The sequence below is a fragment of the Coregonus lavaretus genome (assembly GCF_964263955.1).
Source record: "Coregonus lavaretus genome assembly, chromosome: 12".
NCBI classification, from domain to species: domain Eukaryota; kingdom Metazoa; phylum Chordata; class Actinopteri; order Salmoniformes; family Salmonidae; genus Coregonus; species Coregonus lavaretus.
In genome coordinates this window covers 55,416,549-55,434,523 of record NC_139999.1, presented here as the reverse complement: position 1 = coordinate 55,434,523, position 17,975 = coordinate 55,416,549, and the positions used below count along the sequence as shown (strand labels likewise).

The window sequence follows — 17,975 nt, the reverse complement described above, 5'->3', positions numbered from 1 at the left end:
AAGTACGCGTAAATGGAACATACAGTACTTCCCTTTTTATGCACTTTTATGCGTATTCTGACCTTAAACTTAAGCATGAGAATAGCTTGCTATTCACCAGCTATTCGTTTGGGGTGGAGATCGAATAAATGAAGGTGTTGCGGATGTGTGTCTACAGATACGCTGTATTCTGACCTTGACTTGATTCCCTAATAATTCAACCATCTTTATGCGTTAGGAAACCATGAATAAGGTCTAGCGAACCTACTGGTTCGAAGTGGAAAAAGCATCTACTAGATTTTTTCTGATAGAAATAACACCATTCTCCATGCACTGTAATTTACAACTTGGTAAGGGCTTGTAAATGAGTAATCCGTTTGAATAAGGTACATTTAAATGCCACTTTTTTTATGTCTATTTTACCTTAAAGTCGCTGGAGAAAAATGTGAAACCAGTCATATGGCAGCAAATGAAGCATATAAACTTTCCACAGTAAAGTTTATGAAATGCTGTGCCATTATGCAGAATTCAAATGTTATGGTCTTTTAACTTGCAGGGATCCTGGTCTCATAGACTAGACGTAACATAGTAAATGTAAATCCGGGACACTCCAATTACTATGATATATTACGTTTGGTAGGTTACATGAGACAAAAGGTTACTTAAGGCAAACATTTTAGTGGGGTGGATGGGTGGGTGTATAACGTAAATGTCTAGCAACCTAAAGGTTGCGTGTTCAAATCTCATGGACAATTTTAGCATTTTAACTCATTAGCAACTTTGCACCTAAACTCAACAAAAAAGAAATGTCCTCTCACTGTCAACTGCGTTTATTTTCAGCAAACTTAACATGTGTAAATATTTGTATGAACATAACAAGATTCAACAGCTGAGACATAAACTGAACAAGTTCCACAGACATGTGACTAACAGAAATGGAATAATGTCTCCCTGAACAAAGGGGTGTCAAAATCAAAAGTAACAGTCAGTATCTGGTGTGGCCACCAGCTGCATTAAGTACTGCAGTGCATCTCTTCCTCATGGACTGCATCAGATTTGCCAGTTCTTGCTGTGAGATGTTACCACACTCTTCCACCAAGGCACCTGCAAGTTCCTGGACATTTCTGGGGGGAATGGCCCTAGCCCTCACCCTCCGATCCAAAGGTCCCAGACGTGCTCAATGGGAATGAGATCCGGGCTCTTCGCTGGCCATGGCAGAACACTGACATTCCTGTCTTGCAGGAAATCACGCACAGAACAAGCAGTATGGCTGGTGGCATTGTCATGCTGGAGGGTCATGTCAGGATGAGCCTGCAGGAAGGGTACCACATGAGGGAGGAGGATGTCTTCCCTGTAACGCACAGCGTTGAGATTGCCTGCAATGACAACAAGCTCAGTCCAATGATGCTGTGACACACCGCCCCAGACCATGACGGACCCTACACCTCCAAATCGATCCCGGTCCAGAGTACAGGCCTCGGTGTAACGCTCATTCCTTCGACGATAAACGCAAATCCAACCATCACCCCTGGTGAGACAAAACTGCGACTCGTCAGTGAAGAGCACTTTTTGCCAGTCCTCTCTGGTCCAGCGACGGTGGGTTTGTGTCCATAGGCGACGTTGTTGCCGGTGATGTCTGGTGAGGACCTGCCTTATAACAGGCCTACAAGCCCTCAGTCCAGCCTCTCTCAGCCTATTGCGGACAGTCTGAGCACTGATGGAGAGATTGTGCGTTCCTGGTGTAACTGGGGCAGTTGTTGTTGCCTGTCCCGCAGGTGTGATGTTCGGATGTACCGATCCTGTGCAGGTGTTGTTACACGTGGTCTGCCACTGCGAGGACGATCAGCTGTCCGTCCTGTCTCCCTGTAACGCTGTCTTAGGCGTCTCACTGTACGGACATTGCAATTTATTGCCCTGGCCACATCTGCAGTCCTCATGCCTCCTTGCAGCATGCCTAAGGCATGTTCACACAGATGAGTAGGGACCCTGGGCATCTTTCTTTTGGTGTTTTTCATAGTCAGTAGAAAGGCCTCTTTAGTGTCCTAAGTTTTCATAACTGTGACCTTAATTGCCTACCATCTATAAGCTGTTAGTGTCTTAACAACCGTTCCACAGGTGCATGTTCATTAATTGTTTATGGTTCATTGATCAAGCATGGGAAACAGTGTTTAAACCCTTTACAATGAAGATCTGTGAAGTTATTTGGATTTTTACGAATTATCTTTGAAAGACAAGGTCCTGAAAAAGCTCCATCATGTCTAACTAGCATCCACTTTTCATATTTCGTAAACCTATTTTTTACTACCATGTTTTTATGTTAGGATTTGTATTTAGTAATGGATGCTTTTTTTTTACATAGAGGAAAACCTGTTTCAGTCTCCTTTCCACCAGACACTGGGAGATTAATTCACCTTCAGCAGGACAATAACCTAAAACACAAAGCCAAATCTACACTGGAGTTGCTTACTAAGAAGACTGTGAATGTTCCTGAGTGGCCAAGTTACAGTGTTTACTTAAATCTGCTTGAAAATCTATGGCAAGACTTGAAAAGGGTTGTCTAGCAATGATCAACAACCAATTCTTACAGAACTTGAAGAATTTTGCTAAGAATAATGGGCAAACATTGTACAATCCAGGTGTGCAAAGCTCTTAGAGACTTACCCAGAAAGACTCACAGCTGTAATCGCTACCAAAGTTGATTCTAACATGTATTAACTCAAGGCTGTGAATACTTGTTTAAATTAGATATTTCTGTGTTTAATTTTCAATACATTTGCAAACATTTCTAAAAACATGTTTTCACTTTGTCATTATGGGGTATTGTGTGTAGGTGGGTGAGAAATCAAATGTATTTAATCAATTTTGAATTCAGGCTGTAACACAACAAAATGTAGAATAAGTCAAGGGGTATGAATACTTTCTGAAACGTAACATGCAGTATCATACTTATTGGAGTGTCCCGGATTTACATTTACTATGTTACGTCTACCCCTGAGTCCAGGTTGGGGATGGGCACTCTCGAATGTCTTAATTTTAGGCTACCCCGACTTCCTCTGTTTCCTATTTCTATCATGTTAATATTAGCCACTATCAGTATCGACCGTCAGTAAGCCTAATAACCGTAACACATATTCAACTGCCAATTTACTGTTAGTTCCCTTCAGTTAGTACAACCTACATTATCATCCCATGTTAATTACATTGTTTCGTTTACCTTTATTTGCTTCCTCTGTAAACGGCGTCACGGATCATTAGTAACAGTTGATCATATTTAAAAGGTAGGCTATGGAGCGGAGCACAGACAAAGCTGTAACAGTTTGAACCCGATGCATGGCGTGTAATTACACAGTTCCATGGTTAATACAGGCAGTAGATGAGGGTATGGCCTACTATTGTACACTATTCTCCCTATTATAATTATATGTACACTAATCTTCCAACATTACCATGGGTTGAAGAACTGAATGTGGCAACTTTCAGGAAGAATCAAGCCACTCAATTTTTTTAATTATCGTGATATCCAATTGCGATCCAATTGCGATCTTGTGTCATTACTGCAACTCCCCAATGAGCTCTGGAGAGGCGATGGTCAAAACATGACCTGTCAAACCGTGCTCCTTAACACCCCCCCCCCCTCATTGATCACTAATATTCGGAGCCCGTTCTTACGATATGTTCTAGTTAATCTGTTGACAAAATTCAAACTAAAAGGTACACCGTATTTAAAGGGATGGCTTAAGATAAATATACTGAAAACCCATAGAGAGAGATAGAGGACTCATCTTTTATCTGTGCCATTATAGCGTCTGTGACAGCATGGGCGGCGCCATTGAGGCTATCTCCATTTTGAAGTAGTCCATTTTCTTCTTCACGATTGGCTGATCCCTCCTGATGACCTGGTTTGACATAACTTTAACAGGGTCACCAGGAGGGATCAGCCAATGAAGTTGGAAGTCCCACCCAGTTGACCACGTTAAAATGGTGGAAGCCCTCAATGGCGCTGCCCATGCTTACAGGGCCTTTTGGCAACTAGAGGCCTCTATCATTCTCTATGTGAAAACCCTATTGAATGAAAACTCCACGAGAAAATCTGTTGGCCAGCAAGTGGGAGGGTTTTCATTGGATGAATTACATTTATTGGGAGCGCGCAAGTTAGCCACACCTGCAGAGCGCATTACGCGACTGAATAAGGTAAGTCTGAATACCAAATACTGAGAAGTACGTAGGAAAGGAGTACATTTCCTAAGTCTGAATCTGCCACTGTGTAATTTGAAGGAAAAATAACTCTTTAGAGAAAGGAGCTCTTACGTGACTTAAGCAATGGCCAAAAGGCATCTCTGGTTTAAAAGAAAACAAAATGATACACATATATAATATGATAGATATGCAACATGAATACACTAACAGTCTATGTACAGTTTTCTTGAAGATGGCTTTGGCCATCTATTATGTGGTCTGGCATTATCTTGATATTGAGGAGGAGCACATGGAGCTTCCTTGACCATGAGCAGCTCCACCATCGTTTGTGTGTGTTCTTCTCCAATGTTCAGTTTGTCTCTAGAACACACAGTACCAACCCCACAGTAAAGAGACCAGTACTAGGACAAAGCCAGGGAGCCGTGGTAGGTTATTGGTTCCACTAGCTGCTAGCTTGAGCTGGTTGGTGTGGCGTTGCGATGTGGGGGTGTCCTCCTCGCTACAATGCACCATGGGGGCCTGGTAGGACGTGGGCCTCTTCTGGGGCCGGTCAGGGCTGGAGCCATCCGTCGGCCTCTCCCCGATGAACAGCAGAGAGCGCCGTCGATGGTCCAGCTCTGTCTTGAACAGCTCGTACTCTTTGTGCGGCAGCTTGATCCCCAGGACGGTACACCCATCCGTGAGGGTCACGTCCTGCTCCACCCCCACCTCCCACCCCCCTGCCTTCCCGCAGCTGCCCCGCCTGGTCTCGTTGAGCACCCTGGCCGTGGCCCCTTCCAGGACGGTGACTCTGACCCGGGTTACCTTGAAGACAAACTCAGTGCCTCCTGCCACTTTGGCCGAGGGGCCTCCCTGGGCGTAGTGGCCCGAGGCCCGCAGGGTGAAGGTGGGCTGGCTGCAAGAGGGGTCCGAGTAGTGGTGGTAGAGGCCTTCCCATGAGTGCTCATCTGGGCGGAAGGTGAAGTCTCGGGTGAGGAAGAGGACGGCGGGCCGGGCTTCGCAGCGTTGGCTCACCCAGCGGCCGTCCAAAGATGGAGGGGTTGCTGCAGGGACACGGGGTAACACCGGGGGGCGCTGTTCTGAGGCCCGGAACAGCAGGGCGCACGCCGGGCAGGGGTGGATGTGGTGCTGGTAGAAAATAGATGTAGAAAGGTAAGGTTTAGGGTTATACAGTAGAATGTCATCCACTGTCATCCAAAATGGCAGGCTACTTAATATGAAGCCATGTATTGACCATACAGTAGTATGGTCGTTTGGAGATTGGGACACTGTTTATGTTTCAGTTAGTGTATCACTGTGAAAGGTATTCAGCATCAGTTGAAGAATGGATAGAACGAGAATTACCAAATTCACTTACAATGTCCTGAAATACATTTTAATAAAATCCTTAATCTACATGTATCTTATTAATGGGGAGTCCGTAATCTCACCATAGCGTTCTGCAGTGGCTGCTGGTAGCCCGTTGGTCGATAGTATGTCCTCTGGGTCCAGTCTGTGTGCACGTCCCCAAGGAAGAGCTCCTGAACCAGACCTCCATTTGGCTGATGCTGGGTCTCCACTCTCACCAAGCCCAGCTCCATCATCGAGTACCACGAGGCACCCAGACAATCCCTCCCTGCCCGGGCGTTGTACAGCTCGTACAGGCGCCCGGGCACCATGCCGCCCAGGGTGAGGCCCACACACACAGGGGGTAGACGGGCGGCCAGCTGGTGCATTGCGCCTGGGCTGTGGATGACAATGCCCACTTTGTGGAGGTGGTGCTCGGTCTCAGTGGCACCCTGGGTGATCCAGGACGCCTGGCGAAGACGGAGCTTGCCCCGGACCACCAGAGAGTAGGTGGGCTCTTCGCACCCACTGTCAGTGTAGTAGTGTTGCAGGGCTTTGAACAGGCGGCTTGGGTAGAAGGTGTAGGAACGGGTCAGGAACTCAGGGCCAGGCCGAACTTCACATCTACAGGGAGAAAGAGGTTGAAGGGAGATTGTCAGTTCCATTTTAGCAGCTAGATGGATGGATGATTGATTGATTGATGGATTGATTGACTTGAATGAAATGTGATGAAATAATTAATTATCTGGGTGTCTTATGCAAACAACAACCTTCTGAATCACCTCGAGGCTCCTAGACCGAGCACACCTCCACAAAGACAAAAAAAGTGACAATTGTGGAAGAGTTTCCCATATTCATCATTAGATCACAAAGGATGTGTTAGATGGTGCATATTCAGGAAATAGCCTGTACCGTTCTAAACTTTATTTGGACAACACTTGCCTTGTTGACACCCAGCTGCCCTCCAGTTTTGGGGGAATGTCGGCTGTGATTCTGACGCCGTCCTGCAGGTGGCGATACTGACACTGTGGCTCCCATTCCAGGCTGGTCGTATGGTTGGAGAAAGATCCAAAGGGGGCTATGGGTACCTCCCAGAGCGTACTACCCGACACAAGATCAGCTAGAACCAAGAAAATAAGAACACTCCTGGTTATTGCTGTTTCAATCGGATAAACACAGTTTGGTTCTACCGAGTACTGTTTATACGAAACAGAAACACAAAATAATACGCTTGGAAGATGATTATCAACCTCATCCATCATAAATCAGGGGTTACACACAGAACAACTTTTCAGGTCCAAACAAGATTCGGGTTGACTGGAAGCAGTTTAAGGGTTCACATTTCTGTAATATTCCATGTAATGAGATGTGATGGGCTCCATTACAGGCCGTATATAGATTTGAATCAGACCCTGGCCACATGCACCAAGAGGAGATTACCTAGGTTTGGCTTGTCACATCTGTCAGCCAGCAGCTGGGCTCCAACTCCAACTCACATTTTCTAGTTTTGTCGGAGTGTGTGTGCGTGCGTGTGTGTGTGTGTGTGTGTGTGTGTGTGATATCTACATTGTGAAATTGAAGTTTCAGACATGATTTGACATGTTAGGCTGCGAAGGAGATTAAATTATATGAATTAGACCCTTCTTTGACACTTTTAACGTACTTTCACTGTGTTGGAATTATCATAGCTCAATCAAGAGTAGCAAACACAAACATGACAGCATGGTACATTTACTCCTATCAAAAGCAGTTTATTTTACTCCTATCAAAAGCAGTATATTTTACTCCTATCAAAAGCAGTTTATTTTACTCCTATCAAAAGCAGTATATTTTACTCCTATCAAAAGCAGTTTATTTTACTCCTATCAAAAGCAGTTTATTTTACTCCTATCAAAAGCAGTTTATTTTACTCCTATCAAAAGCAGTATATTTTACTCCTATCAAAAGCAGTTTATTTTACTCCTATCAAAAGCAGTTTATTTTACTCCTATCAAAAGCAGTATATTTTACTCCTATCAAAAGCAGTATATTTTACTCCTATCAAAAGCAGTATATTTTACTCCTATCAAAAGTAGTATATTTTTCTCCATTTTATCAACATAAGGGATCTGACGCATGCACATCTGCAATCTTTATCTTTCTGTCAACTACTATAGCCACATATTGTGATGTATCTATGTACTCGACTGGCCTGCCTTTGATGGAGCAAGGCCCACAATTTCAACAGAGACCAAGACAACCGTGGCCGAGTTGATTTCTTTGATTGAACCCAAATGCTGCGAGCGTGAGGAGAGGGACTGGGATCCAGCACAAGGAGAACTCATTGGTAATAGGACGCTATGGCTCCGGTTTCAGTCTCCCCAGCCAAACGTCAAACAGCAAGGGGATGAGTCCCCACAGACATCCACTAGTTTTCCCTCACCCACCCTGCTCTTTCGATCTCTCTTTTTCTATATCTGTTCCCCTCTTGTTCTGTGTCTTGTCTTCCTTTCCCTTAGTCCCTCTTTGCCTGTCTCTCGCTTTCTTTGTCCCTGTGCTGTCTCTCTCTCTGTCCTTATGTTGTCCCCCCCTCTCTTTCGCTCGCTCTGTCTCGCTCTCTCTCTCTCTCTCTTTCTTTGTCCCTCTCTCTGTCTCTCCCTGTCTTTGTCCCTGTGTTGTCTCCCTGTCTTTGTCTCTGCGTTGTGTCCCTTTCTTTCTGTTCTCCCTCTCTAACCGCAGGGCCGGGTGTTGGTGGGTTTCGTCATGGCCCTGTGGACAGCTTTATGGATGTTCTCTGGGTCGGCTCCCGGAAGCTCGTCTCCATGTCCCATGTTAGTCTCAGATAAAGCTCACTTCGCTGACCGAGTCACCACCAAGGCATCCTACTAGAACTAGATGGTAGTTTTCAGCTACTTCTTTGATTGGAGAGAAACCAATGTTTACTCAAAGTCAGCCAATCTATTTCCTTTTAAATCTTTCGGAGAGTAATTGGACAGCTTTTATTGTCTGTGTCAATGTCAGCCTGGGGATGTTTGTTCCTTAGATGTTGGAATGGTTTCTCCGTGCCATTGCGGCTGCCTTATAAGCACTGTGTGAGACTCACTCAGATACTCTCTCTGCTCAGCATGTGTTTGGTTTGGGAGATTTGTGCAGGCGCTAACCAGATTTGTCTCAAGGCACTTTTAGGGGAAATTGTGATCAAAGTCAATTTGTTAATATACAAAATAATTGTCCAAAGCAGAATAAATATGGTTGCAATTTTCCCTCCCTGAAGATGTATTTGTTTATTCGCTGTCTCCGTTATTGGCGAGCACCACCGTCAAACTGACTCATTTTGTTCCCTAGAGAGGGCTTTGCTGAAATACTAATCAGGATTCATTAATTGATTCCTCTTTGGTCATCTGACAGGTCTGTTTCAAGTTAGTAGAGAAAATGTGAATCCCCACACTCCATTGAATGGACAGGACATGAGATATGGCTGAAGAATCTTTTAGGGTGTAATATTCGGGCCTCTGTTTTGCCAAAGTTTTCTATAGAGAGTTTTTCAGGCGAGCTGTCATTCCGTTTCTCTCCTTCCTTGTATCTCATTCCAATGGGACATATGGTTGCATTTACCAAAAGAGTAGAAAAAAAAACCATGCTTTATAAAAACACAATTGTAAAACCTGGGGTTTAAAGTATTGTACTTAGTCTAAAAGGGGTATTATAGCATAACTTGTTACAAGGTAATCTAGTAGTTTTATTTTCCACAGGTTTACCACATAATCCATTTTCTCTTAATTTAGATTAATAAGGTAGTTGTTTCTTAATTCAATGAATACCACTGATTCTTCACCTGTGGTCAGAGGAATATTCTAATTTGTTATTCAGCTAACCGGCAGCCCTACCATTTGGTTTGCTATGAAGCTGAGGAATGGGGAGACATTTAACCAACCACTTTCAATTTGGACCTATGGATGCAAGGACTGACAGTCCATGAAATGAAAATTATAGTATTGAACATGTTTTAAAGCTATACATTGTTTGTATACTTTAGGTTATGATCTGGTAAGACTATTGGAATACTAATCTCATGAGGTATTTAAAACAATATATTCTTCAAGAAGTGATACAGTGGGGGAAAAAAGTATTTAGTCAGCCACCAATTGTGCAAGTTCTCCCACTTAAAAAGATGAGAGAGGCCTGTAATTTTCATCATAGGTACACGTCAACTATGACAGACAAATTGAAAATCACATTGTAGGATTTTTAATGAATTTATTTGCAAATTATGGTGGAAAATAAGTATTTGGTCACCTACAAACAAGCAAGATTTCTGGCTCTCACAGACCTGTAACTTCTTCTTTAAGAGGCTCCTCTGTCCTCCACTCGTTACCTGTATTAATGGCACCTGTTTGAACTTCTTATCAGTATAAAAGACACCTGTCCACAACCTCAAACAGTCACACTCCAAACTCCACTATGGCCAAGACCAAAGAGCTGTCAAAGGACACCAGAAACAAAATTGTAGACCTGCACCAGGCTGGGAAGACTGAATCTGCAATAGGTAAGCAGCTTGGTTTGAAGAAATCAACTGTGGGAGCAATTATTAGGAAATGGAAGACATACAAGACCACTGATAATCTCCCTCGATCTGGGGCTCCATGCAAGATCTCACCCCGTGGGGTCAAAATGATCACAAGAGCGGTGAGCAAAAATCCCAGAACCACACGGGGGGACCTAGTGAATGACCTGCAGAGAGCTGGGACCAAAGTAACAAAGCCTACCATCAGTAACACACTACGCCGCCAGGGACTCAAATCCTGCAGTGCCAGACGTGTCCCCCTGCTTAAGCCAGTACATGTCCAGACCCGTCTGAAGTTTGCTAGAGTACATTTGGATGATCCAGAAGAGGATTGGGAGAATGTCATATGGTCAGATGAAACCAAAATATAACTTTTTGGTAAAAACTCAACTCGTCGTGTTTGGAGGACAAAGAATGCTGAGTTGCATCCAAAGAACACCATACCTACTGTGAAGCATGGGGGTGGAGACATCATGCTTTGGGGCTGTTTTTCTGCAAAGGGACCAGGACGACTGATCCGTGTAAAGGAAAGAATGAATGGGGCCATGTATCGTGAGATTTTGAGTGAAAACCTCCTTCCATCAGCAAGGGCATTGAAGATGAAACGTGGCTGGGTCTTTCAGCATGACAATGATCCCAAACACACCGCCCAGGCAACGAAGGAGTGGCTTCGTAAGAAGCATTTCAAGGTCCTGGAGTGGCCTAGCCAGTCTCCAGATCTCAACCCCATAGAAAATCTTTGGAGGGAGTTGAAAGTCCGTGTTGCCCAGCGACAGCCCCAAAACACCACTGCTCTAGAGGAGATCTGCATGGAGGAATGGGCCAAAATACCAGCAACAGTGTGTGAAAACCTTGTGAAGACTTACAGAAAACGTTTGACCTGTGTCATTGCCAACAAAGGGTATATAACAAAGTATTGAGAAACTTTTGTTATTGACCAAATACTTATTTTCCACCATAATTAGCAAATAAATTCATTAAAAATCCTACAATGTGATTTTCTGGAGAGAAAAAAATCTCATTTTGTCTGTCATAGTTGACGTGTACCTATGATGAAAATTACAGGCCTCTCTCATCTTTTTAAGTGGGAGAACTTGCACAATTGGTGGCTGACTAAATACTTTTTTTCCCCCACTGTATATAGCCATAAAAAATGCATGTATCAATCCCAAATTGCCTCTTTAGTTAAAATGACCAACAGCTGTACATATTGCAGATTGTACCTTAAATGAATGTCATTTCTGGCTGATTAACAGAAAAATACTTGTCCACAGTCCTGTCTGTAACCTATGGAGGGTGCCAGTGCACTGCCACTGAGCCTCTGCTCGTCATTGTAGTATCTGTAGTATCTGGCAGCTCGGCCTTCTCCATGTAATGTCTCATCCGCCGAACACCGGAGGCCAAGTGCAAATACTTTTTATGTACCTCTCTATTTGGAGCTGTCCAGTGCAAACACACATGAGGTGGGATCCAGGCGGTTTTTAAAAAATCCGCCACCCACGTCTTGTGGGGGAGTTGAATGCTCAACGCCAGCCAGTCAGTCTCTCAGCCAGCCTGCTAGTCAGTTAGCTAACCAGCCAGCCAGCCCCTGTCAGACTCAAGTGTTTCCCAGTGCCTGTGGCTACTGTTCTGTGTGTTTGCCTCTCTCTCTTTTTCTCTCACTGCTTGTCTTACTGCTCCAATGATGGAGGACAAAACCCACTTTAACTCTCTCTGAATAGCTCCTTCACACACTGCTACATGGCTTTTGTGTGGAGCTAAGACCTGCCACGCCCACCACCTCTTGATTAGCGCAACCCTGATGAAAAATCCATGTTTACGACTCATTTCTTTTGCATGGATTTCAGATTCTTTCTTTTCTCTTTTTTCTTTCTCTTTCTGTCTTTGTTTCTTTTTTTTGTGTCCGGGGTGATGAGGTGCGGTTGGTCGGAAGGAAAAGCGGAAAGCTTCTTCATCTGGTGTAATGAGCCTCCCAGTCCACTGATTACTGTGGGGGAGTAGGGTGAAAGGAAAGGGGGATGCCTAGTCAGCTGCACAACTGAATGCATTCAGCCGAAATGTGTCTTCCACATTTAACCCAACCCCTCTGAATCAGAGAGGTGCGGGGGGCTGCCTTAATCGACATCCACGTGTACGTGCATGCATGCATCTGTAAATGCATACGTCCATCTGCCTGTATGTGTGTGTGCGCGTAGGTGTGATGGTGTGCGTGCGTCAGTGTGTGTGGGCGTCCGTCAGTGTGTGAGAAGCTTGAGTTGAGTGGTAACAGTGCAGATACAGCTGCTTTTTCAGACACTCTGCTGCCTCCACTGCAAGGATCAGTGATATAATAGCAGCAACACATTAATAGAGGGAAGTATTTCACCGCCCATGTACAGATGGATAAAAAATATCCTCAGCTCTCCTCATTGGGACAAGGCTTCTAACTCATGAACATTTCCACTATATTGATACACTCAACCTACTGGGCACAGACATCAATTTAACATCTATTCCACGTTGGTTCAACGTGATTTCATTGAAATGACAAAGAAGCAACGTTAATTCAACCAGTGTGTACTCAGTGGGAATGTTGTGCATTCAGCAGTACACAACACTGATAAAAATATAACATGTAAAACAAACATGCCACTCTGACATGTAGAATCAGGAATCATGTCAGCTTTATTCATGATATTTCTTTCTGCAATGTTCCACAATGTTTGCCTGCAGCTTACTCAGCATTGCCCAGGTGCTTATTTATCCATATAGCAGCTTAAATCAAATGTGACTTTGTTATGTTTATCGTATCAAATGTTACTTATGTTTATCGTATCAAATTGGTATGCACAATAGTTTTTTTTCTTACTTCCTTCTTTATTTATGTATTGCCTTTATTAAATCAGGTAAGTTATTGAAAATACATTATCTTTTAGAATGACGACCTTACATATGGGCACCTCCTATCATATGGGCACTATGGGACGGTCTGTGTGGTCAGTAAATACAAAGGCTATATCCCAAATGGCACCATATACCCTACATAGTGCACTAAGTTTAACCTGAACCCTAAAGGCTCCGGTCAAAAGTAGTGCACTAAAAAGGAATAGGGTGCCATTTGGGACGCAAAAGTGTCAATGTACCAACAGCCATTCATCTCCTCAAGCTGCTAAATCCTCCTCGCGCTACAGCAGCCTCAGCCATTCACATTCCCTCTCTCTCAAAGACATCCTCACCGGAAACAACAAAGTCAGTCAAGTCGAGATGTCTTTCTGCACGGGTTTAAGGGCGTTTCATGGGGGTCACCGGGTCGGTTTTGTTTTTTCCCATCTCGAGTCTCCCCTCGAGTCGTATCGCCACCCATTGTTGTCTTTTCATCAAAGTTAAACCTGACTTAATCCGGCGGCCATGTTTATTTAGTCAAGGGATGAATGGGGGGGGGGGGTTCTTCCAATAAGGCCTGCCAGTTCCCTTTGATTCACTCTGGCTCCCATTAACCCAACACTACTCTGCACATTCCTCTCACCAAACACTACCAATATCCACCCACAGATACTGTGATGAAGGCAGGAGCTTACCATCAAAGAGTCTGTGATGTTATGGAACCAGACGGTGGCTACTGTTATATAAATATACACAAAGGTGATATACGTTTGAATGAGTGAGGTCAGATGGGTTAGGGAGATCAGTAGATGAAAGTCCACTCGAGCTCTGATTGGTGCTTTCACTCTGTCATTTGCATATAAATTCAACAGCGGGAGGGTCTTTAGACCATAGAAACATAATTAATTTAATTTACAAAAAATGAATGTCCATTCTAGTAATTCAATTTCTATGGTTTATGCTACAAGACCTGTACTTTGCACCAGGAGGGTGGTTCTACTGAATCTACTCTGATAGGGATGTTTCACTCAGTGTCAGGGATATAAAACAGAGATCCAACTTTTCAAAGTTTGAAACAATCCCTAAGAGCAACAGTCAGCACCTCACATGCAATGCATGCTGGGCTACTTACAGAGCACAGTGGAGAAGATAACAGAGCAAGAGAGGGGGAAGTTGATGGTCTATTGACGTTTTGGGGCCAGAGCTAATTGGTGGGTTGGTTTAATCTTAAATGGATAGTTTACGTGTCAAAAATGTGAACTCTCTCTTTAATACTTGCTGTTTGGGTTTGGTGAAATTCTAACAGTTGCTGGGTAGTGTCAAGGCTTTTCTCATATGATATGATGTTTATCACATGCAAGGTTCTATTTGAGTCTATTTAGTCTCATTTAAACCCAGGGTTGCTCAGTCATATCTCGCTAATACGATTCAGGAGGAGGGGAGGGGGGTACAACTAAGAGAGGGGTGAGGTCATTTGGAATTTCGTAAATAAGCCAAGTATTGACATTGTTGGACATTGTTGCTGTGTTGTTGCAACGTTAAGGTCAAACTTAATTGCCCAATAGTCTGAATCAATTTGGAAGATTCTTAGTCTTAAAGGCCCAGTGCAGTCAACATTCTGTTTTTCCTGTGTTTTTTATAATATTGTACAATAGCTGATAAAACTAACACTGCAAAAGTCTGAGCAAATTTGATCAGTGTTATTTCCTGATATTTGCTGATTGAAAGTACACTCTACACGGGACCTTCTAATCAGCAGGTTTGCATGCGGTAATTGGTTAATAGACCAATAACAAAGAGAGTTCCAAACCTGTCTGCCAATAACAGCTAGTTTTCAGTTTCCCCCTCTCCACTAAGACCACTCCCAGCCAGTCCTAGCTAAATTCTTGCTTGAGAAATAGTTTTTTGCTAAAAATCTAATGTAGTAAAAGGTATCATCCCCCCCAAACTGCTAACCTCCTGTTATTGTAATCATGAGAGGTTAGCATGTCTTGGGGGTTTGATATTTGTGCGTCTGTAACTTTCTCACTCATCATTATTCACGATTCATTCAGGATTATCCATAATCATGGTAGAATCCACATTAATGTAGAAGTGTTTAGAAACATATTATATTCTTATTTACAATAAAAGTGACTCCAAAATGACACAATACATTATTTACCATTCATTTCTGTTGGGCACAAAATAATCTGAAAAACAACCAAAACAGCAAATGCATCCAACAAATGTGTAGAGTCACAAGCTTGATGTAATCATTGCGTGCTATGAATGTGGGACCAAATACTTAACTTTTTGCTACTTTATTATGCATATAAGTGAATTTGTCCCAGTACTTTTGGTGCCCTAAAATGGGGAGGGGACTATGTACAAAAAGTGCTGTAATTTCTCAACGGTTCACCCGATATTTACATTTTGCAGACGCTCTTATCCAGAGCGACTTACAGGAGCAGTTAGGGTTAAGCCTTACTCAAGGGCACATTAACAGATTTTTCACCTAGTCGTATCGGGGATTTGAACCAGCAACCCTTTGGTTACTGGCCCAACACTCTTAACTGCTAGGCTACCCTCAAATTAAAGCTGACAGTCTGCACTTTAACCTCATAGTGATTGTATCATTTAAAATCCAAAGTGCTGGAGTACAGAGCCAAAACAACAAAAAATGGGTCACTCTCCCAATACTTTTGGATCTTACTGTATATGGTTATCTAAATAACATAATTTCTTACTTAATTGTGTGCTTTAGATTCTTATCCTATATTAATTGTGTGATTTTCACACCAATCCTTTTTGTGTCCCTTCATAAACCTTTTGGAATGATGGTCACTGTCCCAATACTTTTAGAGCTCACTGTATGTCCAACCACTAATGAAAGTGAATGGAAGTTCCTTGGAAACCAACTCTAATCCACAAACAATGAGAAAAAGTCCCTTGGGTTGTGGTGTAAACTAGCCTAAATGCTCATGGCATGTGTCTAGGCCCAGGGACTCAAAAGCTCCTGTCTACCCTACTTGAGTTGAGCTGAAGCAAAAGAAAAACAGCTCTTCAAATACCATTCTATTGGCCCTGAGCAGCGGGGTGTATTACTGTGATTATGAGTGGGCAGATGCCTCCCGCCGTCTCCTCGCGCATCATCTTAACGGGTCCTGACGGACAAAATGCTTGTCTCCCCCAAGGCTGCTGGTAGGAAAATCAACTCTAAACGCTATCCTGAGGTAGGGTCAGTTAATGTCCTGTTATTCCAGCTATTACCATAATGGCAATATTAGTTCCAGGGCCACGCTTCCCTGCTCCTGGGGAACCATGCAAGGCTTTTCAAGAAGGACTCCTGGGATTACTATGCCATTTGTCTCTCTGGAGAGAAAATGAGAGCCTTTGATAACAGACTTATTATTCACTAATCTAATTTCAGTAAGCAGTTTTTGTTATAGGGCTATAATATAACTTTAAATATGTGACTTTTTCCAATGATTTTAATCTTTCATCGACAAGTTGTATATTTTAGGAAGCCAACAGCTTATTTGTCATAATTGAATGTCCACTCCATGCTCTTTCTGATAGACACACTGATAGAGGCGCTGTCAATTGTTCTCTGAGTTTAACTTCATGTCAGACAAGTTTAACAAACATTTTTGAAAGCAGATCAGCAGGTGTGAACCATTGGATGCTTGTAACTACTGCCCCTTAAATGGTGGATACCTGCTCAAAGTTTGAACAACTTCTGATACAGGGATTTCAATATTTCAGCAATTCAACTGTTAGACGACAGCCCTAGAGGTAAAAATAAACAAGAGCTATTCGCTAGTTCATTTTATCACTGATAATGTATGCAATCATTCAGTTGTATTGCTTTGTTACAACTTTGGATGAGTCAACTAACAACAAGTTGTTAAAGACTGGTCAAACATACATGATATATAATTTCATAATTTTGTAAGTGTTAAGCTATCCTTAACACCTTGGCAAACAGCGCAGAAAAAGCAGTTCACTTTAGATTAAGTTTTTGAGGAATCCGATTCTCAGCGATAGTTTCAAAGCAATGTGCTTTGGGTGTACGTGCTCATTAATTTAACGTTAAATATATTTTTAAGGATCAGGAAAACTGTATGGTAAAATATTGTATTGCAAATTGTATCAAATTCATGGTGCTGCAATGTAATCTGATTCCTCAAGTGAAATAAATAAACCATCAAAGTAGGCTTTCCTCTGAAATCATGACCCAGTTCAGTTACACTTATATTCACTGAATTAAATAACATGTAAATGAATACATGTAGCCTATAAAATCTACTTCTGTAATTGACATCATATAAATCAACTATCATCATTGAATCATATGCACACAATCAGGCTTCAGTTTCATCTGAAGCTCGGCTGTTAAAGCTGTTACTCTCCAGATGCACAGTCAGTGGACAAAAACTGGGTCTCGAAGGGCAACCAGAGGACACAGACAGACAGAGAGAGTGAGAGCAAGCGTGAACTCACCTTGCCACAGCCACAGTACCCAAAGTCCCCTCAACAGGCGAGTGAAATGTCCTTTTGACATGATCCTGCTCTCACACACACACACACACACACACACTCACACTCAGAAAAAGCCCCTCAAAGTCCACTGTGGTCCAGAACAAGCAGCCACTTCAATACGTGCTGGTAATTTAGGACATCACCAGCCAAAGACAGAGAGGAAAGTCCAATAATCCAGTTTGAAATGTAGTCCTTTACAAGTGGCGTTTGTTAGTTTCTTCTTCTATTTCAGCTTGTATGCTTCCCATGGTATGAAATGCAGTCCACTCAGTCAGAATCATTTGCTTGATACAACCTTCTCACACTACAGAGTTCTCCTAAACTCAGTGGTAGAGAAGAGGATCTCTCTCTCTCTCTCTCTCTCTCTCTCTCTCTCTCTCTCTCTCTCTCTCTCTCTCTCTCAGTTGTCTATCTTGGTCCTGGGTTGCACTCTGTTTGCGTGCTGTGCATGTGTGGCTGTGTATGTGCTCCCGTCTGACTGTTGGTTTGAGTGGAGAGTTGTGAGTGTGCGAGAGAGAAAATAAAAGAGAGAGAGTGAAAGAGA

The 17,975-nt window shown here is 43.0% G+C and overlaps 1 protein-coding gene across 1 annotated transcript; it reads right to left on the bottom strand.

Annotated features, from left to right (window-relative positions):
• Positions 1–4,536: 4,536 nt before the first annotated feature.
• On the bottom strand, positions 4,537–17,453 carry LOC311137886 (protein APCDD1-like; the record flags this gene model as incomplete). Its single annotated transcript, XM_084172493.1, has 4 exons — positions 4,537–5,304; positions 5,607–6,126; positions 6,445–6,622; positions 17,393–17,453. 4 exons carry the CDS (start codon positions 17,451–17,453, stop codon positions 4,537–4,539), a joined length of 1,527 nt encoding a protein of 508 aa, XP_084028619.1.
• Positions 17,454–17,975: the final 522 nt, after the last annotated feature.